Raw genomic sequence first — 23,382 nt, forward strand, 5'->3', positions numbered from 1 at the left:
AACGATTATTTTTCCATACTGTCCTATCTGCATATACCTTATGTCTTAAACACTCTGTTTTAACGCCTGTCTCTTTAAGACCCTATCCAGAATTACCAGTCTTTCCAGATTGGCTTGCTAGAAAAATGTGGATTCTTTAAGTAATTATTCAAGTTATGGGGGGAGATCCTAGATATCAGACATATGAAATGGAGCCAAATAGGAATTGTTTGTAGAATCCTGTGTTTTTTGTTTGTGACAGCCCACAAAAAAATGATTGCTCGTCTCTTTTCACATTTTATGGGTTGGAAAGAAATCCAGATATGTAAATGTAATATAAAAGACTTGTTTATAATGTATCCTCTTTATAAGATGCACAAAGCACCCAAGTAGGTTTCCATTATAAAAAAGTGCAGTTAAAAATAATGCCATCTACAATTGACACAGCTTGATCAGAAATACGTACCTATTTATTAAAGAAATGAGAATAGTGAAGAGCTCAGAATAAAGCCCTGATGCCATGGCCTCTAAACAGTCCATGCCCGAAGCCTTGGATCCTGCAATGAGAGGCAGCCAGACACAGAAAACATTACAAAAAATAACCAGTTCACAAACCTCTATTAACAAAAGAAAATAAGAGCCAGTTTAATACAAAGAAGACATTTTCTGAGCAGCAAAAGCTTCCCTGGAACTATGGTAACACCATTTGTTTCTAAAAGTAGATTAAACAGCATTATATTTGTGCTTATTATTTCCGACGGCGGGTATGAGGAACACAAACTGTCTGCCAATAGTCTAAAGCGGGATCATTTGGGATTCAGGTGTTTCTGAATTGGTCAGAGCCGTGCATACTTATGTCTGTGTCCAGCGGCAATGTCCACCTGTTAAGCTCTCCTAATTACTTCAATTTCACACCAAATAGTGTGTTGATGGTGCCACAGGGATATTTTCATGCGCACACACATCGATGACTGTGGCTCACTTCCAAACCGATCCCTACACACTCCCACTTTGTGAAGAGCGAAGTCTGTAGTCACACTCACAGCCGAATGAAGCCCCCTTCTTTAAGGTGTTGGATGTGAATACTTCAACAAGACTCAGGATTTAACTTCTCCCTCTTTGGTATGAAGGAATTTTCGTAACATTTTGTAACAATGGCTTGGAATCAGCATCTCTTGGATGAAAAACAATAAATATAAATTATGATAAAACCCCAAAAATGCTTTAGCGGCTTAGCTTTTTTTTTAAAAACACTTCAGGTATAAAATCTAATGTTTCTGAAACGCTTGGTTTTAGTTTTTATTAGCGTTGCATGTAAATATTCAAAACCTTCTCATTAGTTGAAAATTTGAAGCATTTCTAGACTGCACTGAAAAAACTGAAACGTTGACTTTCATTAAATGTAATATGTCAACACATTTCCCATAACTGTATGAGGTTAGTTGAAAACAATAATATTAAGTTCAAATAGGTACAAGGTTCCTTTTTTATAGTGGTCAAACAGATGTTTATGATCCGAAGTAAAACAAATAAAACTACAACATGTGCAATATGTGTGCACAGTTTACTAGCAGGTAAAATGTTTGCATGGAACTATTTCTACTCAATGTTTCATAAAAAGGGCCCAAACAGCCTTGCACCTGGTCAGGCAGGGCAGTTGGTTAAGTAAGGGCCGATTATGACTTCCTGTTGGACGGTTTAATAACTCCCACATCCAGTCTTCAACACCTCAACAGAAACGCGCAAACACAGTAAACGGGAAGCGGGTTAGCGTGTAGAGGTTTGTCTGGAATTTGGTCTGTATGTTCATGTGTGGGGGAGGTAACCACTTGAAAAGTGAAACGGAGGTCAAGTTTGCCCATCCCTTCTCTGACAGACTTTTAACTGCAACCTCCTGCCCTTCAAAGTGTGTGTTGCAGTCTTGATGGAAGTCAGAGGACCTGCACATGTGAAAAATCAATGTGAGGCAATTATGATTTCAAGGACGAGGAACGAAGAGCAAATCCAAAATTGCTTGTCCCGACACAGTGTGTGTACTTATCTGTCAATAGCCATTGTAAAGCTGCGGTATTCATTACTAAGATAAGCTTTACTTTCTCCAGAGCATGCAATTTCCCTGCAGTGATGAGCAGAGGCGTTTGTGTGTGTGTGTGTGTGTGTGTGTGTGTGTGTGTGTGTGTGTGTGTGTGTGTGTGTGTGTGTGTGTGTGTGTGCGTGTGTGTGTGTGTGTGTGTGTGTGTGTGTGTGTGTGTGTGTGTGTGTGTGTGTGTGTGTGTGTGTGTGTGTGTGTGTGTGTGTGTGTGTGTGTGTGTAGTGACAAAGAGAAGGAAGGAAGAAGAGGGGTATTGGGGGGGAGTTGGCTGTGAGGAATGAAGAGGAAAAGAGTGTGTTGGTTAAAACCTGGTCTGTGGAGTACCTGAGTCTGCGGTGCCATTTTCGTCGCAGGCCTGGCGGATGGAGCTGGCTCTGGGCAGCGTGCCCTTGGCCTGGTGCTTGAAGATGGAGGAGGAGAGCTCCTCCAGGGTGCAGCCCAGCAGGTAGGCTGCCTTCTGGGCCCACTCGTGACGTGCAAATTGTTTCCTGCCAGCTGAGACACGTGCATCGAAAAAATCTCCATTAGTCCTTCTGCCAACCACCCAAGGCACATTGCTAGCCTGGTAGCTCCGTTTCAGGCCTTTCTCTGACAGGGGAGCATTATTTGTCTGTGGTCAAGCTGACACTGACACAGCTGGTGAGAACATACACTAAAAGGCTAGATGGACTGCATGTATATAGTTCTTTTCCAGTCTTTGCAACCCCTCAAAGCTTTTACATTTATAAATATCTACCAATCAGACGGTCAGTGGGGGTTTGCTCCCACTCCCTCTAGTTAAGTCATTGTCATTATATACTAATTTTATGTTGTATTATTTATTTATTATTTAATTTGTTTGTTTTATATATATATATATTTGTATATACATATATATACAGTAGACATACTGTATATATATATATGTATATACAAAATCAGATTTTCTTTAGCAAACTTAGTGAAAAACAATCACAGAAAAGCATGCTTAAAATGTTACTGGCTTGAATACATTTAGCTTATGAATTGAAAATATATATCCACTAGCTTTCACAACTTCTGTTTCATGTTGGAGTCTATGAAGTTGAAGTGATAACTGATAATCAGCCCTTTAGTTATCTTGAGAATAAAAGCTAAACTTATCAGAAGGGAAACACTTCCTCTATGTACATAAAGACTTCTGTTGGGAAACACAAGCTTCTCTTTAATCTGGCGCCTGAGTGATGGAAACATGCCGATACAAACGCAAACGTTGGTTTTAATCCACCATGAAGTGGTCTCTTCTAAGACTTGAGAGGGAAACTGGGGGATTTCACACAGAGCAGTGGGCTCTGTATCTGTTTCATCAGCGCTGCAGAAGCCCCACATATTTTTCACCATGATAAGCAGGATGGTTAAAAGAGACAAGTACAGACATTTCAATATTTGCTTTGATAGACATTCGCCACCACAATAGCAATACATCAAATAAAGGACATTGGGTTTGCCAATATATCTGGATATCACTGTCTCAAGGAGTTTGTAAGTCTTAAAAGATTTGTGTTTTTTAATATTTATGGATAATATTTGCCCTTAAAAGCATCCAGACTCACAGTTTGATACACTTAATAGAAGTGTTGCCAGTATGTTATACAGGGAAATGCAAGTTCAATTCAGGCGGTCCCTATAATTAGTTTTGGTGGATTAGAGACCAGTGCTGCCCTCTTGTGTCACATAATAAAGAATCACTACCAATGAACATTTAATATTGTGTGCGATAATCAACTCATTCCTGGCACCGAAAAACCCCTTTTTAATAGTCCAGAATATGATTAGAGAATTGTTTTTTGTTTGTAAATCCAATGCACCCTTTGGCAGAAAGACAAATGATAAATGCTATGAATGTGTTGGTCATAACTTCTATCCCATCATATTATCATGCATTGCTTCTAAACAGTGTTTTTAATGGGGGGAAAGCCGTTTGAAGTCCATAAATCAGGCGATCATTTGCTAATCAGAGCTGAGTTCTGTATCATGGGACAATAATAATTGCAGAACATTTTAAAACTGTTCCCGGATGGCGTTATATGGCCATGAAAAAGATTGGCAGCCGGCTGGAGGGGATCACTGACTATAATTTGGCAAGCAATTCTGTATAAAAGACTGGTAATTACAGTGCGTCCAAACATTTTAAAAGCCCAACATACAGAGTCACTGCTGCTATACATTTAAACTGTGATATCTAGGTTGTTTGTCATTTTGATTTATTGTATAGTGTACTGCTAACACAGAAAGCCTTTAAGTCAAGTTGCAATTACATTACGTGGCTTGTGTGGTCACTTGTTATTTTATGATTTCTATGATGTTTTAATGTTTTGTCAAGCACTTTGTGACTTTGTCTGTGAAAAGCGCTAAATACATTTGACTTACTTACTTACTTAAATTGCTTAAAAATGTGACTATTATACTTGAGAAAAAAGCTATGTTTACCAAAGATATATATATCTTTTTGACAGCATTATCACAGTATTTTCAAAAGGCAGCTATCTTATATTAAAACTAATGCTGTGGAAGGCAGATTTATTACTTTAACGCAACAAAAAAAAGCTTTCTTACATTAGGTTTCATCATACAAAAAGGCTTCAAAGACAGGAGCAAATCCTCATGTTTAAGAGTTAATTCTGTTCCCATCAGTCCAGTGATGCATTCTTTTAACAAGATCAAATGTTTGTCAAGATGTAAGGCCAACATCAGATGGATAGACAATGAATGGCTTCAGCTTCTGTTGCACAAGCAATGCTTTGATGATTTTATTTGATCGTTTAGTAAAGCTTGTTTTGGAGGATGGAGTGGAACAACTGAAATGCATCACTTTACCTGCTGTGTGTGAGCAATAACAGCAGCAAAAACCATGAATAGCCCCCTCCTCGCCTTAGATGTCTTTAATGAGCAGGACAGTTTTTATATTTTCATAATAAATACAACTTTCTTTTCATTTTTGAGGTGGAGAACAGTTCAGGAGAGCATAACACCTGTTCACTGTGCAACATCTGCAGCAAGTGCAAATGCATGATTCAGTTGTGTGGATTACAACTGTCTTGCATCACTCTCAAGGTGTTATCTATAGTACAGGGAGATAATAAGGGCTGGGCTTTTTTTGGATAGTAAGGCTCATTTCTGGCCATTTGTGTTGGTTTAACATGAACAAATACAAGGTTTATTCTCAAGAAACATTATTAATACAACAAGTGATGCAGCTATAGAATGGAAAATGAAGTGAGAAATCTTACCCTTAGTAGCTCCTGCAGACCCGAGGTGGTAGATGGCCCCCAGGACGAGCCAGAAGGCCCTCTGCTCGTCTCCGCTGATCCCCAGAACCTTCATGGCTGCCTGCAGCTTGGAGAACTGCTGCGAGGCCCGCTGCTTATCTTCAGTCTGGTGGAAAACAACATTTATATTCAGATAACATTCCTTTTAGAACAATAAGTGAGAAAAAACTCCTCTTTAAGAAGTCTCGAAGTAATAATAAGAGGTTCACAGACTTGTCATATTGCAATTAAAGGTTCAGGGACAAATCTAGGTTCAACATACAGTAGTTGTTGGATATCAGGGATTAGGTCAGTTGGAAGCAATAATATTACATAATGTTTAAAATACAGCTCTGGAAAGTATAAAGAGACCACTGCATCATCATCAGTTTCTCTGGTTTTATTATTTATAAGTATGTGGTTGAGTAAAATTAAAATGTTTTTATTTTTATTCCAAAAACTACTGATAACATTTCTCTGTGTTGGACTTCAACAGACACTGGAATGGAAGGGCTGCCATACATGTAAAGATTTAAGAAAAATGTGGAGTGGTCTCTGGTCAACTTAATATTATTGCTTTCAACCAGCCTAATACAGTTGTGTGAAATGTGTAGGGCTGTACCCGAATATCCAAATTATACTTAAGACATATATAACTGCAACGAAAGTAACAAACACAATGCGATATCCTTTTCAATTTCAAAGAACACGAATTGGGTTACATTAACAAATAACTATAAAACAACAATACTGTAGAATAACAAAATGAATGCCGGGCGTGAATACACCGAAATACACGTGTTGAAGCGGTTCGGTGCTGATAACTACGCCCCTAACCCCCGCCCCCCCGCGTGGGCCGAATATTCGAATATTCGCTGCTGATTACTACCGAATATCCGGAGCCCGAAAAATGGTATTCGGGACAGCCCTAGAAATTTGTTGACATAATATACTTAATTAAAGTCAACGTTTCCGTTTTTTCAGTGTGTTGAGAGAGCGCAATCTTTTAAAACACACTTTCACACACATTCTGATATCTATTTATAGGACAGTGGTGCTGTATTAATGTGGTGTAGAAATTATCCCTAAAGAAAAATCACGTATATGGCCACTTGAAACAGCTATCTAAGTGATGCTTAAACATACTGAGCAAGACATTTTCTTTGTAGCATCCATTATGTTGACACTTTAAAACTTAAAGCTCATGAAGACACAGTCAGAAGGTCTGTAACAACTCGGGGGAAAGGCTACGTTGTAAAAGCGTGTGAATGCAGGTCCGCGCTCCCCTAGTAATGTTCTTTTCAGTGATGACAAGAGACCAATTATTTGGTATTTTGTTCATTCCTGTGATGCATTATAATAACACGCTGCTGTGCCACAAGTAGGTGAGTGGCATTATTACCAGCAGGAGCAGGGACCGAGCTCTTATATAAATTGTTGGTACAGCCAGTTATATCTGCAGGACGTAAACATTCAGCTGAAGTAATCATTTTTTTCCATTTCTGGTGGTTCAAAAACAAGCCAACATTCCATTAACCAGCAGCATTTACCTTGGTCTGAGGCATGATTCCGAACATATTGTTTTCAGCAAAGTGATTCATGTGCAGCTCAGTTCTGATGAAGATGAAAGAAAACGCAAGAAATCAAAATCTATAATGCCAACTATAGCCTATAGTAAAAGAATAAGGGAAACATATATACAGTATATATAATTGAAATGTAAAAATCCAGTGCAGAAATGAATTTCACTGTGCATTGATTAAAGTAATTATTCTGACCTAAGAGAGCTGTCCACCCCAGCCATCAGGTAGTAAAAGACGTTAAAAGTGGACTCTCCTTCTGGTCGTCTGGTCACTCTCATCTTCTCCAGGAGCATGGTCTGCAAAGCAACAGCAGGACAGGATATTAGCATGATAGAAAACAACAGTTTATAAAGGCAGCACAAGTAAGCATAATAAGAAAGTGTTTGGAGAACATCTATCTTTGTTCATGACACATCCTTAAGTACAATTACTACACTTCAGTGCCAATAAATGCTTTTTTTTCCATTTTCTGCTACTTTTTATTATATCTGAAGCAAATATTGTACCTTCACTACATTTGCCAAACAGCTTGTAAAACTCTTCCGATCAAACACTGAAAAAACTGGAACGTTGACTTTAATAACTTAACTTAATATCATTGCTTTCAACTAACCTAATAGTTATGTGAAATGTGTTGACATAATACACTTAATTAAAGTCAATGTTTTCGTTTTTTCAGTCCAGTTTCTCATCTCCTTCCTGTCTAGTGATGACTTGTAGAACATTAAACTACCCACATGAGAAGTATTTTTTTAAAAGCCACATCCATTAAACATATACAGCAGTGAAAAGCAACATAGACAATATTGCAGCAGTATTGCTTATCCAAAAATATCATATCTAATAGTAGAATACTGACAGGGAAGATATCAGTGCACAAAGAATGCATTTACTTTAACTATTTAACTATATTAAGTGTATTTGGCTGATTATCCTACATATTTTGCTTAAGAGATTTTTGGAATGCAAGAGTATTTGCAGTGAAGTATTTACAAAGTGGGGTGTTTGTACTTTTAAATCATTAAAGACTTTAAAAACGTCTTTCACCACTGCTGAATCATGGCAGATATGCATAATTATTCAGACCTTCAGAGGCTTTTGTACCTGGATAGAGGCTGATGTTACCAGGCCTGCCTGGTCAAAGTCCAAGGAAACAATATGGGAGAAGCGACTAGCATTCCCATTCATACAGGTGGAGGCATTCCCAAAGGCCTCCAAAACTGTGTAGACGGCCTGCCATTTCTCTGCTACAGACAACATGGAGAAAATACAGTAATTTGATACATCAGCAACAGCATGAAGGCCTGTCACGATTATAACGCTACAGACTTGTTGTGCTATGAACATACACATGATTTAGATAAAATGTGCCTAATTATTTTTATATTATAGCCAAGATCATGATAGAAAAAACTGAAAGGTTATCACTTTCATTCTAAAAATTGGACTTTGCACAGATATTTCCGTGTAATGGAATAAGATGTATTAACATTATAAAGTGTTATTTTATATCTTTTCCCATTACAATTCCAAAATGTGTTGCTCTTTGGAAAAGTAAACTTGCATTAATATGCTATTGTATTATCATTATCCTCTAATGTATCCTCTAACAAAAGTATTTATCGTGACAAGCATAACCACAACCATAAAAGTCCAATTATTTCCAAATGCAGTCCTTTCCAACCTACAGGAGAATGTTTTGTTGGTGCTGCCCGCGACACTGATCAGGTATTGGATGATGTGTTGACAGTTGGTGGTCTTTCCACTACCACTCTTGCCCAGCAGGACAATGGACTGATCCTGGCGAGTGGTGAGGAGGTTCCTATAGGCAGCCTGGGCCATGCTGTAAATGTGAGGGGCCGTGTCCTCCCTTCTGCAGCCCTTGAACATCTGCATCACCTGGAGAGAAGATGAAGAAACAGTGAAGGAGAGGAGGACAAAATAGAATATATGAACAGATGCAGCCTACCTTCTCAGAGTACATGGAGGGGGCGCAGATGGGGTTGACGACCACCATGTTGGGCCCAGAGTGGGTGTGCACCAGGTTACCGCCATACCGCTGCCTCAGCGAGTGCATAACGCTCGACTCGTTCAAATACTGCAGAGAGGCCAGGTCCTCCACTCGGTCAAACATCGGAGGGTTAGCCTGGAGTTCAAAGTCAAAGCGGTTAAGTTCTCGCCCCGTGTCATCTGTAATTGATGTGGTTTAGAGTTGATTTGATGATTAAATACCTTCTCTACGTCGTCTTCATCCACATCCAATAAAGATCCATCACTCTCCAGGCGGATTTTCACCTTCCCCTCTGGCAGACTGCCTGCCTTCGCCTTCAGGAGAGTCGCTGCACAGCCAAAGAGAGTGGAGTTAATTCATCATGACATATGATCTCAACCTGGGTGAAATGGCTTTGTCTTTTCTTACATGTCTGATGATGTGTGATCTCTTTTAATAATTTAAAAGCCTAATTAAAATTGAACAAGAACCACACTAAATCTAATTACATACAGTCTGATTACATTTAGTCAAAATCAGCCAGAAAACCGAACTAACAGCAAAGTGAGAGAATTATTTAAAGATTCTAATATAAATGATACTGATACTTAAATGCTGAAGTTTTTACTGACCAATAGAAAATCCATCCTTGTGGACCAGCCATACTTTCTCTTTGTTGTACCAGGCTGTCTCTGCCGTAAGCTGCTCCTCTGTCTTCGCCTGTAGAAACGGGTTCAAAATAGGATATTTTTATAATCAGTGATTGAACCTTACAAAATGATGGAGTGTGCAAAAAGAATAGTTTAATGATTAATGATTAAATTAGATAGATGAATGATGGAACTCCAAAAGGATCCTACAAATGGCCCTTCAAACACCTGTATGAATCTGTGAGAATGTGATAACCGCACGTTTGCCTAGCTTGTTTCTCTGATAACGTAGGACCCAGACTTTCAGGACATATTTGTAATGTGAGCTAAATTGTCAGTAAAAGTAAAAACACAAAATTAAGCAGTTTTTTTATGTAAACATTTATTTTGTCCCAGTGGAGAAAGGGTAGAAGGGTTCTGAGCCAAAAGCTAATGTTAGCCTAGCTTGTTTCCTCTGATAACTTAAAATCAAGGACGAGATATTACTAAAATCCTTTATCCAGTTTAACTAAATATGGGAAATCAACCGAAATCAAAAAAGTGTAATGTAAAAATGTGGCCCAAAAGTTGATGAAAAGACACATTTTGACAAACGCTTACATATGCACAAAGGGGGTGTGTAGCTTTTGCAGGTTTTACTAGATAAAGTGGTCACCTTCACTTAAAAGCACAGATTTCTTAAATACTTAAATAAAATAACGTAACTATCTATTTGTGTTCAGACCTTAATGTGGAAAATGTTACATATTAGACCTTTACAGCACCCTTCAGAGCTCACAGAGTGCACATTGAACCCAACGTCTGCAAACTGATGTGTTCACTGAACAGACATCACAGACAGGGGGGATGCTGGGTTGTTTCATCACAACCAAGTGAATCACACAGACACAACATGTGTTTTAGAAGGATTGCACAGATAAAAAACATCTGAATAAATTGAAATACAACAAACAGACACAACATAATCAAACCAGTTGTTTGGACAGTCATGAATGAAAACAGACTCAGACATGCAATCAAGCTAGGGTCATAAACATCCGATAGCTGCACCAAGATTATTGTTGTATTTTCTGCCTGAGAAAGAGTGCCAGGTGATACTTCAACAGCTAGTGCTACAGGGAAGATAGAAGCTGGGATTGCCTCACTAACTACAGAGCGATCCTCCCACTAGCCTCTACTAGTTCATCACACACTAAAACCCCACAACAACACATCACTCTGGGGGGATGCAACCAGAACTACAATCAGGAGTAGCCATGGTCAGACCTGAGCTGCAGCCGAGTGCGCTGCCTGAAGGATGGCCACAGGGTCCTCAACAAGCTTCGACTGGAGAAGGGAAGAACAAGATTGAATTCAACAGCTGAACATTGCATTCAATCAAGCAAATTCGTAAAAAGCACATCAAATAAAACACTGTAGCAAGAAACGGCACAGCAGCAGTGCATTATCAAGTCAAGCAACGGTAGCAGAAAAAGTCATTATATGAATACACCATTAAAAACTACAATGTTAATGTATTAATGAGCAGGGATTACAAGGTGCATTAAAGTGCTGTCTACAGGCCTGTGGGGACTATTATACAGAAAATGAATGTTCTGTCATATTAACAGTCACAGTTAACTAGATCAGTTGTGCACAGTATGAGGTATAAATGCAGGGCATTGTAGAGCCAGTTGTAAAACAATTTAATAGTCAATGCTAAGGTGCTTGGAGCAGAGATAGTACGGTGCATAAACACAATGACGTAGTAATATCTTGATATAATATGTGTCATTGCAAGCAATTCAGGGATATAAAGTCAAGTAATTGTACGGAATACCCAAGTTTTAGAGTTAACAAATATAATACCTTGTACATGTGCTTATCTAGTTACAGACAGGAGCACCTACAGTAAGGTTATGTATATTTTGAATAATCATAAGATATGATGAAGAAGACCTGAATAGTGGAGTGTACATTTTAATTTCATCCATGTTCAAAATGTCAGTAAGTGTGTCAGTATGTCAGGCTTCATTTAGGGTTGAAATAAGACATGCTGAATATGTTAAACTGCAGTTATTGATAGGACTTTATCTAAATTAATACATAAACAAAGGCTATTCTGAGCGAAATAAAAGCCTGAATAGTTAGAATGATTTATTTCTCATTATGCTATTATAAAGACACTGCTCTTTGGAATATACGCTTCTTACTCATATAAACAAAAGGTGGAAAAACTGTGTATATTTTCCCACAATTATGTTCCCCAAGTACATTTTGTTTTATTTCCTACACTAATAAATCTTAACCTTGGTATCAATATCTGAGTGAAAATAGCAAAAACTGCAAGGCCAATACACAGCTGCACTTGTTAATTCAAGAATCCCTGACCAAACATTGGTAACCACTTGTTTGTGTTACATCACAGAACCGAGCTCTAGCATGAACCTTGAATGCACCGAAGAGAGCAGCGCAGGGACAGAGAGGAGCGGGGGGGCACAGACAGAGCAGGGAGGGGTCAGTGTAGGACAACAAGCTCAGACACCAGCACTCTGCGGCGTACCCGAGAGGATTTACGGCCTCTGGCACGCTCGCCATGCAAACAGCAAGGAGACCAGCAGCAGGTGAGGATCCGATAACCCACAGAGAGGCAAACACACAGACATGAGACACAATATGATATAACAGGAGAGAGATGTGCCTTCCAGTGCTTTAGACTGTGAAAGAAGAAATAACCAGACACCGAGGTGTAGTCAAGTACTGCCAAAATAACCAGAATGGGCAATGAACAAAGTCATAAAGTACACGGGTGCTCCTCTGGACCTGATAACAAAGAAGTTAATACTACAGAAAGAATAAGAGGGGATACCAGTCATCCTGAACAATTGCACATATTGTACTCGCACTCTAGCTCATTGCATATCATTTTTTTATTTAAAGAAATGCAACTACCTTGCACACGTACATAATGTATTTAGTATGTTTGTATTTTATTAGTCGGAGTCAATTATAGTGTATTCTAACTTGTTCTTTGATATTGTGTAATCTATAGATACTCTAGAGTCTATAGATCTTTACTTTTCTACTGTTAATATTTAATGTTTATTTCTGTTTTAAACTCATGTGCAGTGCCTTGTTAACTGTAACAAAAAAGTACATCTAATGTAATCCAATCCAACTTATTTTAAGGGCTGTACTCAAACTGTGATACCGATTACCAGGAAGTCCTTAACTTTCTATTGAGCTAACTCTGAAGTAATCTTCATTACTCCCGCAGACAGAGAAAACGTCCCTTTGGTCACAAAGTTTCAGATGTCACTCCAAGGGGCCAACAACACAGGGGACCCTTGTAATTGAACCCCATTGGCAGACAGCTTGGGACAGCCGTACACATGGGTGGTTTTTGGACACATTTCCCTCTATCCAGGGAAGCAAGCAGTAGACCCAGGCTGGTATAGGTTGGTAAAAGCATGGCAGGTGCAAACCAAACAAAGTCTCAAAGAGAAAAGTTACATCATTGGCATCGGCGGCGAAGATCCTCCTCACACGCTTGTGATCCTCCTCAGAGGGAGTCAGCTGTGGGACCTACAGTAGGATTGCAGGACCAGCCATTGAAATTGCAGAAAGCACAATCAATGATGCAGAGAAAATTGCTATGATTGTTCCACTTCAGACTGAGTGGGCACGTAGAAGCATTCCATGTTCAACAAATAAAAATAATAAGTCTAGTGCTTTTTTATGTGAGAAGATAAGATAAGATGGGCCTTTATTAATCCCCGTGGAGAAATTCAGTTGTTCAAAGTGAAAAACAGGATAGCACAGATTCACACATATTAATACAATCAAAAATAAGATCAGCGATAAAAATAATAATGATAATAATGAGAAACTATGAAATAAGAAATGAATGAAAATGGACATATATACATATAGAGTCATATATTACATATTAGATATATTAATAATAATAATAATAATAATAATAATAATAATAATGCATTACATTTTTTATCAGAGATTATTATTTATTAATATTAACATGGGTTGTGGAAACATTGTGTATGTATGTCTAATAAACACACACTCCTTTGTGTACCTTTGCAGCAAGACGAACACACACCTGTTCATTGGTTGCAGACTGAGCCTGGGGACGTGCAACAGGGGACGGCTTACCATCGGGGGCCACAGAGGGAGAAGATGTCTCCTTTACCTTTACACATTATATCCACACACACACATTTTGACAGACAAACGTTCACACACACGCACACATGGAAATGACATGGGAAGATGAAGATAAGAGTATTTTTCTTTCAAATTTGCGTTCAATTCAACACAACCGCAACAACAATCAACTTCAAGGGAGGTTTGTTTCTGCTAATGAAATGTTCCAGTTAAGTCAAACAGGAAATGAGTAAAGGAAAATGACTATTAAAGAAAATTGGATCATTAAGTGTTGCAGCAGAAGAATAATAGTTGGAGGAGGCTTTTGTTTGTCAATGGTTACTTAAACAACAAGCCGTTGCAGTTTCTTTCAAGAAGTAATATCACTTAGCGTTGTCTCAGCTGAATTATCAACTGGGAATAACACCTTCATTTTAATTATTGTATGCCGCTGTGGATCAATATGTACAGTTTTGTCCCATATCTGCCGCTGTTTGCCAGTAAATTGAAGACAAACTTTTTAATCGTGATGAAATCATGACTTCTGATTTATTTGCATCTTTAGGTGACAGCAACGCTAAGAAAAGCATTCTTCTTGCTAGTTTGAATTGAACTCCACTGAGAGCTGAACATAACAAATTAATAGATAGCACCAACCTCCAAGAATGCTTGACAAATTTCATTTAGAAGTTCACATCTTTCTTTCCCTAATATTGGAAAACTAAATCTCTCCCCAGAGCAGTCACAAACACAATAATCCTCAGCAAAAACACCAGGTGCATATCTCACAAATTGAATCCTTCGCTCCACGGGCAAACACCCAACTGTTTGCCAGATTTCATGGACATCTGTTGATCACATTTTTCAGATGGACTGCTGGCAGACAAAATGCCCAAGACAGACACTACATCAAAAGGAAAAAATAGAACTGTCTGAGTAACAAATGACTAAGAAAGTATAAACAAGTATGAAACTGAAAGGGCAGCTACAAAATACAAATCTAGATGTCGAAAGGTTTAGATGAAGCTAAATGTTATCATCCAGTTCCAATCTGCACGACCCACTGGACTCTTGTGTTTTCTAAACAACTGTTTTGGGCTGTTTAATTGGCAAGAACTACAGATGAGTTTACTTAACATTATTTGACTTCCTATTGTGATTCCATCCCAAAAGATCCTTAAAGCCTCACAACTTCACTGCAGAAAGTAACAGTAATGAGTCATGGCTCTGTGCTCACTGACATCTCCAACTGACCGGATTACCAGAGTTCAGGCGATGAGCACACGCTTAATTCCACTGATGAAATATGATCATGAGATGGTACATACACCCTGTTTCCCTTATCTTGTTTAGTGTGGTGTGTTTGTATTATGGCCCATTTTTGCCCAAGTTGGAGCAACAAAATTAAGAAAGAGCGATTTAGTTAATGATGAAAATGACATGTAGGCCCCGGGCCGACTGAGTGTGATGAAGCTTTCAATGCATTGTTTTCAACTATAGGGACGGTTTTTGCTTACTGCTTTTGGGTTGCAGAGCTCCACCTCTTTTTGAAGGAGCGCCCTGAACTCCTCAAGTTTAAAAAAACTTCCAACTGCCCGGGAATAAGTAAAGTATTTCCTTTGTCCAAAACGTTGTTCCTATTGTCTAAATGGGTGACTTAATGCTTTCTGTTTTGTCTGTTGTGCAAAACCCGGAACTATACTATATATATTGGGACGTAAATGAATGTGGAACTCAAGATATCGGGAGAGAGGTTTTACTAATTAAATTGTACTATTAACTATTAGAGTATTTTATGGTTTAGGGTTTGCGTTAAGCTAACTTTAGTACTTGTTGTTGACCAACAATATTTATTTATTTTAGGTGGTATACTGCAAAAAATGTGGACAAATCAGGCGGTCTTCAACAAAAATCAAAACAGTAATATGTGCGTCCCTTTTTTAACCTGCAAAACACTGTGATCAGGCCTTATCATGCTTAATATAAGAAATGATTATCCATAATCAAAAGCCAATCAGCTCAAATTGAAAATGTGTTTTAGGCTGGACATTGGGATGAGGTTGAATATGAACAGTAATGTCTGTGTTGTTATTGAACAGCATGCTCCACCCAGAGGTTAAGTAGCAAACATGCTTTTGTTTCACTCTGTACCTCCGGTTTCTTTAGGGCAACTGGTCGGGGCTTTGGGATGAACCCCGCAGGAGGAGCCAGAGGATCTGTCTTGTGGACAGGGACGAATCCTGGAGGTCTTGCTAGGGGATTCTGTCTTGGGGGCACTGGACTGGGTTTTCTGGCAGGGATGAAACCAGGCGGAGGAGTCAACAGATTCTGTTTGGGGAGCGGGATGAAGCCAACCGGTGGGGCCAAAGGGTTGGGTTTGGGAGCGGGGATGAACCCAGCTGGAGGGGTGAGGGGGTTCACTTTAGGGGATGCAGGTGTTGGTGCTGTAGGGTTGGTCGCAGTGGCCTCCTCTGTTTTTTCCACAGCAGGTTTTTCTTCCTTTTCTTCCACAGCTACTTTCTCCTCTTCCTCCTGCTTTGCCTCTTCTTTCATGTCCTCTTTGCGGTCCTGGGTGCGGGTGCGAGGCCGGTGTTCCTTGGTTCTACTTCTGCCCATTAGGCTGGTCAGGCCCATAGAGATATCATCCGGCCTAGTGCTGGTTTTGGGCAACGAGTCTGCGGCAAAGGCAGCCCTTGCAGGCTCTGAAACAACAGGCTGGGTCTGCCCTTCTGCCTGAGCAGGAACCACACGTCTAACAATTCTTCTCACAACCTGCACGACTTTTCTACCGCCCTGCTCCTCCCCCGGAGTGTCCATGACAACGGTGGAATTTGTCTCTTCGGCTGATGAGGCCGTTGACGGTGGACCACTTCCTGTGACTAGCCCGAGTTTAGCGATGGCCTCAGGCTGACTACTATCTACATTAGGCTGGATACAAACAGAGCAGGGAAGATATACTGCAGATTAATCCCATGCCTGGCGGAGATGAACTGTCAAAGATTTCAACGGTGTTATTGTAAATTCATGTGTGTCCTGTGTCTGACTTTGCTTGTGGTGTTAAGGGTTTCTGTGAAAGTGCAAGTGTTTACGCTTTTGCATTTCTTTTTAGGGGTTCTTGTATTGAATTAAGTTCTGGGCATTGGTGATGATATAAGATGGGAACCTCCAGACAAAAGATTTACATGTTGAATTGTTCCATGAGATTAAAGACTCATGACATTTTACATGTTCATATATTATCAATATTTTGTGCATGAACTGATCACCTTTTAATATTCTGGGGCTGTTCAGAATGTTACTCATTTATAGAGAAAAAAGGTTGGTAGATAAAACAATATAAATTCCATTAGGAACAACTTAAGTGTAAACATTTTTGTGATAATCGTTTGTATAATTTCAACAAAAGCAAATATTGCATTAGCCATTATAAACGCCACTCGAGAGGAGGACAGATTATTTGTTATGAGGTTCCCTTCTTTTTTTACTTTCCTGTCTACGAGGACTTTGAAGTAATATGAGCTCCATGTATTGATTTATGTTGGCTGGATAACTATGAAAAGCTCAACCTTTTTGTAGTAGATTGTATTTGCCTGTAGATTAGGAGTGAAAGCAGAATATTTGTTTGGGAACAAGCAGTAAAATAACCTGTAATGGAATGACATGGAAAATGGAGAATGGAATGTTATGATAGTTGGACACTTTTGGGGGCATTTTCTGGGTTCAGAAACGTTGTGTAAGCTCCTATAAAATAGATTTATATCAGCTAGTGTTTTTCCATCGGTGAATCTTAAAAGCCTCACTCCTATTGGCAAACATTCAGAAATGTACTCAAAGCATTTGACAGACTTCAAGGATGCACACAATGCATTTAAAGGAGAAAACCCTGAATGTAAACATCATTTAAATGTTGTACATGCATACACCGTGATGCTCTGTGGTGAGCATGAAACTCAAATGTTAGATATGGTCTTAGATCAAATTCATGCTTTCGTTATATTCTCAAACCAGAAGTTTCCATAGAGTAATGAATAACTATTGATTTAGAAACGACTTGCAGAAGGTCATAATCATCATAAGTGACCAAACTATGTTGCTATTTTATACCACGGCACACACAAAAAAAATTATCAAGTGAGTTAGTCCTCAAAAGCATGCAGGGGATACAAACTTACATCTGGCTTGGTGTCCTACACAATAGGAAGCAACATGAAAAAACAAAATGAAACCTCACATTCAGCCCACACCTTTCTCCGTCAACATAATGGAATATTTTAAATAAATAAAAAGAAACAGCATGAGTATAGGATCTAAACAAAACACAGAAAAACAAGACTTCCCTTTCGCTCCCAGAAGGAAAAGCGTGACTTGTACGCCATGGAGATAGGCCAGAAATCATGGAACAAAGCTGGTGGACGTAGAGATTAAATGTAAAGTATGGAATGATTCGACACACAACAGTGGGACCATGCAGCCCTGGGGACAAACACATGAGAATAGTTTGCTTACTTCACACTACAAGAGACAAATGGGAGAAGATCTAACAAGACCTACAAAACTGCAAATGGACTAGAAGTCTGACTCAACACTGACGGTATTAACGGTGTTAGTTACTCTTTCGTATGACTATTTGTGAAGAACTTCATGTTTGCGCGCTTAAATTATCACGTATGTTTTCCAGCTGGCTTGAATGTTATCAGCTGATGAAATGGGCATTATCAGTAGTGATCAGCCACATAGATGTAGGTCTAATCACCTTTTCACACAGTTAATCACAGAATTAAAGGAAAACCAAGAAGATGTGAAAAGAGTAAAGGCTGAAGTGAAAATACAGAAATGAAAAACCAAGGACAATTACACAGAAGGTCGTTGTTTACTTCCCACGTAAAACGTGTTGTTGTCTTTGTGTTCCCAAGTTTCAATTTCACTTTTCATACTAAGTATTGTAACCAAAGGATATTAAACACTAACCCTAAACAATTAGTTTTGTTGCCTAAACGTAAACAAATATTTGTTGTTACGTTTCTTTTAGTTAAACTTTTTAAGTGTTGTTTTTAAGTTTCACTTTCACTTTTAGTGACTGGTGCAGTGGTGCATGACTGTTAACAGGCATTTAATTGCTTATAACATTCAAAATTGGGGCACCACATTCAAATCAAATCAGCAAAGGGCTAGTATACACAACAGAAGCCCAATCAGCAAAGGCCAGCCATATTAACGACTGATTGAATCAAACAAACATACTGGTACCACTTTACAATAAGACTACCCTTATAAAGGATTCATAAAGGGTTGCTAATTAGGTTATTAATTAGGTTGTAAACACTTTATTAATCATTAAGAACCATTTATAAAATCAGTTCTAACATAGTTTTCATACATCAACACAGGGTCACTATTTGACAAGATGACTAAACCTTATATTGGCTACCGAGCTTACATCGTCTTCTTTATCAGCCAGCATCCTTGGTACCTGTTGTTCACTGAGTTGATTCCCCCCCTTCCATCTTGATGTTTCTTGGCATCTCTTTATGACCATTTATTTATGAGTTACTAACATTTATAACTGCCAAAAAAGGAGCCTTATTGTAAAGTATAAAACACATTCCCATGTATTAATGAGTTTCTACCGTTTCTAATAAGGCTTAGCAGTACAGATAAATGTGGGCTCACTATTTGGCAAGCAACCGGTCACAGTTGCCCTGTTTGTCTCATGTCTTATAAAAGCTTATTAATGATTTATAAAGTGTTCACAACCTAATTAATAAATGAATTACAAACTATTCGTAAACCCTTTATAAGGGTAGTCTTATTGTAAAGTGGTATCAACATACTTCTATATTAATTAACCAAATGAACCAATTAAACATGCCACTTGCTACAAACATTTTATCATACCTATCACAACTTTTCAAAGTTTGGAACATAATTGATTATAACTTCTAGAGGGGACAGAGCAAAAATGAGGCGTGCAGCAACATGTTTCACCATCCTGCTTTCCACAGAGTCAACTCCTATAAATAGTTTCAGCAGCTAAAGGAGGCCATTCTCAGATGCCATCAGAGCCCAAATGGAACTGCTAAGCAGAGCATGTACACCCTGAGCAGATCACACCGCTCACCACACACACAGTCCACCAGAGGCGGGCGCCCATTACCTTCTCTTAAAGCCTGGTTAACCTTCCAATCTTCGCTCTGTTACACGATCAGTGCACGGCAGGCTAGGACCCGGGTCTACAAAGAGCTCACACTCACTAGTCCAGAGTGAGTGTGAGCTATGGCGAGGGCGGGGTCACAGTCAGCACAGCACAGTAATAAAGCTGTGGTGTGAGGGGGGGGTCGGGAGGGGGGTAATGTGAGAGCAGCTGGACAGGCAGATAGAACAGCTGCTGAAATACAGAGGCCCTATAAATAGAATTTTCAGAAGCACATCAATTAACATTGGCACTTTTTACCGCCCCACTCTTATCCTAGTGGTGGGGAATCAGAGGGGTGGTCTCCCTCATCAGTGACAGGTGGAATACAAACTGTAATGTGCCATATCATTTGATGGGAACACAAAAGCCACAATAACACAATTAAGAGATGATACAGAGATCTAAGGCTCACTAATAATTGAAACAAAGTCCAATGTTCTCTCCAAACAGACTCCACATTGAATGAAAGCTTTTTTGTAATCTTCCATTCCCCTCCACAATAATACAATACTGATTTTGAATGTTATAATACACACTGTTATCTGCACATCAAACAAGAATCCTATTCACTTTCTGTAAGGTAAGGAATTGTGAATAATCATGCACAAACATGCAAAGGTCCAATGTGTAGAACAATCCTCTAAGGCCACACAGTGCCTTTAATGATGTTCCTCACCATGCTCTATACACCACAAGAGGGAGCTATTAACTAGCGCATTACATGCTCTATTCCTAGAAGGCTCTGCTTAAGCACACTACTGACCTAAATTCAGGATGTTATATTATTGGGTGAAAAACATTAATGATGCACAAAGCAGTACAAGCCACAATCCAAGGAATACAACAAATACAAATACTGTAATTAAAAATAAATTAAGATTTAAACATTTTAAAAGGAGAGAGTCGGATAGAACATTTTTAACTACACTACTCTCCCAGTCAAAACAACATTTCCAGCCACGGCTTTAAGTGAAAATGATTTCAATAATGTTGGTGATGAGTTGTATGGGGATTGGTATCCAGCTCATTGATGCCAAATGGAGTCTATCAACACATAAATACACGGAAATGTAACAACAGGCTTGACTGGGCAGGGATGAGCTAATCCAATCTTAGTTTGCTATTTTCCTCTTTATAAACTCATTAACAGCTTAATTTATAAAATAACCAGTGAACGCGTAAATTAGCAATAGGGTGTCTGATGTAATTTGATCAGAATCATGAAGCGCTTTTTATTTTATTGGTACTCTAATGTGTAAAAATAGAGCCTGCCTGCAAAAAGAAAGAAACAACTTGAATCTGCTATGGCATTTCCCCCTGATAGTGAAATAAGAAGCTCACATATTAGCACTCAGAAATACATGGCCTAGCTGGTCTATCTCGCACGGCTTACTAATCCCCAGAGTCAGTTACTGGGACACAGCATCACTCTGGATGTTTGTCTACACATGGCTGCTGCAGACCCAAGATTAGGGATCATTTTATACCACTGCTGATTCTGACCCAGATAAATCCTTCAATAATATGGAATCTGTTCAAATCATGTTAGAAATAAATGCAAAAGTTTATGTGTTTGTCCACAACTATAACTGCAATTTGTTTATTTACCAAATCCCTTTGAACTGAGTTTGTTGTCCCTGTTAGAAATGGCAGAGCTAACCAGGCACAGAATAATATAGGAGACTATGAAAATCTGAAGACAGAATACTTCTGAAATCAAATGAATACATGTATTGATGGAAGCTGATCATTTCAGATTAAAATCTCCATACAGTGTAATCCATGCTAAACAGGCTAAAATGGGACATTCTGCAGTCCTTGGAATATTCAAGGTTGTGAGCTAAATTGTATACCTAAAAATCAGGACTTCTTAAGGAAAGTTGACCACTTGGTCGTGATTTAGGGAGCCGCAAATACAAATTCAGGTATGATTTCACCTATGGTTCATGTGTTTCAGGCAGTATACAAAAGAATGGTCTTATGTAACAGCCAAAGAAAGTTTTCACTAACACTGAACATAGTTGTAACAGCCCACATTAAGGATCTTTGTAGTGAAACTAAATACAAGTTTCATAAAACAATCAATGACTCTCAATTACAATAGCTTTTATATTTAAAATGTAATATATCCATTTACAAAATAATATTTTGAGTTGCTGCCAAAATGGCTGACATGATTAGGGTGTGTCTGACAAGTACCTGTGTATTATTGAATGACAGACATGGTGTCATAATCTTTGTATTTCATGTTTTATTTAAAAGCTTTCTCATCTATATCATGTCTGTTTTTACTTCCTGTGTCCCGCCTGTTTGATTGTCTGTCCTTGCCTCATTAGTTTCAGCTGTTTCCCATTAGCCGTCCAATCACCTGACTTCTTGTACACCTGCACTTTATCCCCTCGTTAGTATCAGTTTGTATTTAAGTCCTGTTTTTCTGTTAGTCTTGGTTAAACCTTGAGATGAAACCAGGGCAATAGTACATAATTATGACATATGAAGTGTATGTGAACACTAGAGGAACAGTTGAATTTTAAAAAGTGGCATCTTTCTAACAGTTTTTTTCTGGGATGCCCATCCTCTTTCTAATCCTACCAGTGCTAATACTCTGCTGTAGTGATGGGCAAATGAAGCTTTGAATGAAGCATCGAACCACTAGACAATTGTGTTGGAAATAGGTTCATTTCTCGAAGCTTCAGTTACAGCGACCTCTCCTGGCGAAGTGCAAGGCTGCAGTGGGTTAACTTTAACGTATCTTTGCCTTAAAAATATGCGATGCGCACGCGCACACACACACACACACACACACACACACACACACACACACACACACACACACACACACACACACACACACACACACACACACACACACACACACACACACACACACACACACACACACACACACACACACACACACACACACACACACACACACACACTAAGACTGAATATCATGTTCTATTGGCAATTAAAGATTGATGATTGTGTGTATTGGGTTATTGAGAAGAGAGTGCTGTAAAATGTGGCATTGGTTGGGTGTGCTAGTGTAATTATGGCAGGGGGTGATTATGTGGGATGGGGAACACTCAAATATCTTTATTGAGGTAGCCTACGTTATTCTTTTTATTTTGTATTTTTCTAAAGGCATTTCTTTGGACGGAGAGGGCCTTTTATCAGTGATAGTATTAAAGTTGAAAAGCGGGCAATGATTAAAAGTTCATCCATTCCAGGGTTTGAACCAGTTGCGCATGCGGGCCGCCAGCTCTATCCACTGGGCTATCTATTCTTTAACCCTCCGGCATCACTGTGGACGTTTTTGTCCATATGGGTAATTTTTCACTTTTCATTTTGCAATAACTTTGGTTGTGTTGGTGCAAATGGCCTGATTTTTTGTGACAAGGCTATTTTCTCAATCTATTTTGGAATTCCAATTTCAATATTTCAAATTGGTCTTTAATTCACTGTGTAACAAATCGACTACGC

General features: G+C 38.9%; 1 protein-coding gene across 1 annotated transcript in view; it reads right to left on the reverse strand.

Annotated features, from left to right (window-relative positions):
* The window catches only part of LOC307019842 (unconventional myosin-XVIIIa-like), a 117,224-nt gene that overhangs the window by 67,293 nt on the left and 26,549 nt on the right, over positions 1-23,382 (reverse strand). Inside the window, exons 3-15 of the mRNA XM_079650946.1 lie at positions 13,660-13,749; positions 13,053-13,124; positions 10,827-10,886; positions 9,543-9,630; positions 9,153-9,259; positions 8,890-9,066; positions 8,609-8,819; positions 8,025-8,167; positions 7,116-7,216; positions 6,888-6,951; positions 5,320-5,464; positions 2,396-2,566; positions 446-536 (exon numbers count right to left, since the gene is read on the reverse strand). Coding sequence (XP_079507072.1) covers positions 446-536; positions 2,396-2,566; positions 5,320-5,464; positions 6,888-6,951; positions 7,116-7,216; positions 8,025-8,167; positions 8,609-8,819; positions 8,890-9,066; positions 9,153-9,259; positions 9,543-9,630; positions 10,827-10,886; positions 13,053-13,124; positions 13,660-13,749 — 1,520 coding nt within the window. The remainder of the gene's footprint in view (positions 1-445; positions 537-2,395; positions 2,567-5,319; positions 5,465-6,887; positions 6,952-7,115; positions 7,217-8,024; positions 8,168-8,608; positions 8,820-8,889; positions 9,067-9,152; positions 9,260-9,542; positions 9,631-10,826; positions 10,887-13,052; positions 13,125-13,659; positions 13,750-23,382) is intronic.

This window comes from Notothenia rossii (genome assembly GCF_949606895.1).
Source record: "Notothenia rossii genome assembly, chromosome: 9".
In the NCBI taxonomy this organism is placed as follows: domain Eukaryota; kingdom Metazoa; phylum Chordata; class Actinopteri; order Perciformes; family Nototheniidae; genus Notothenia; species Notothenia rossii.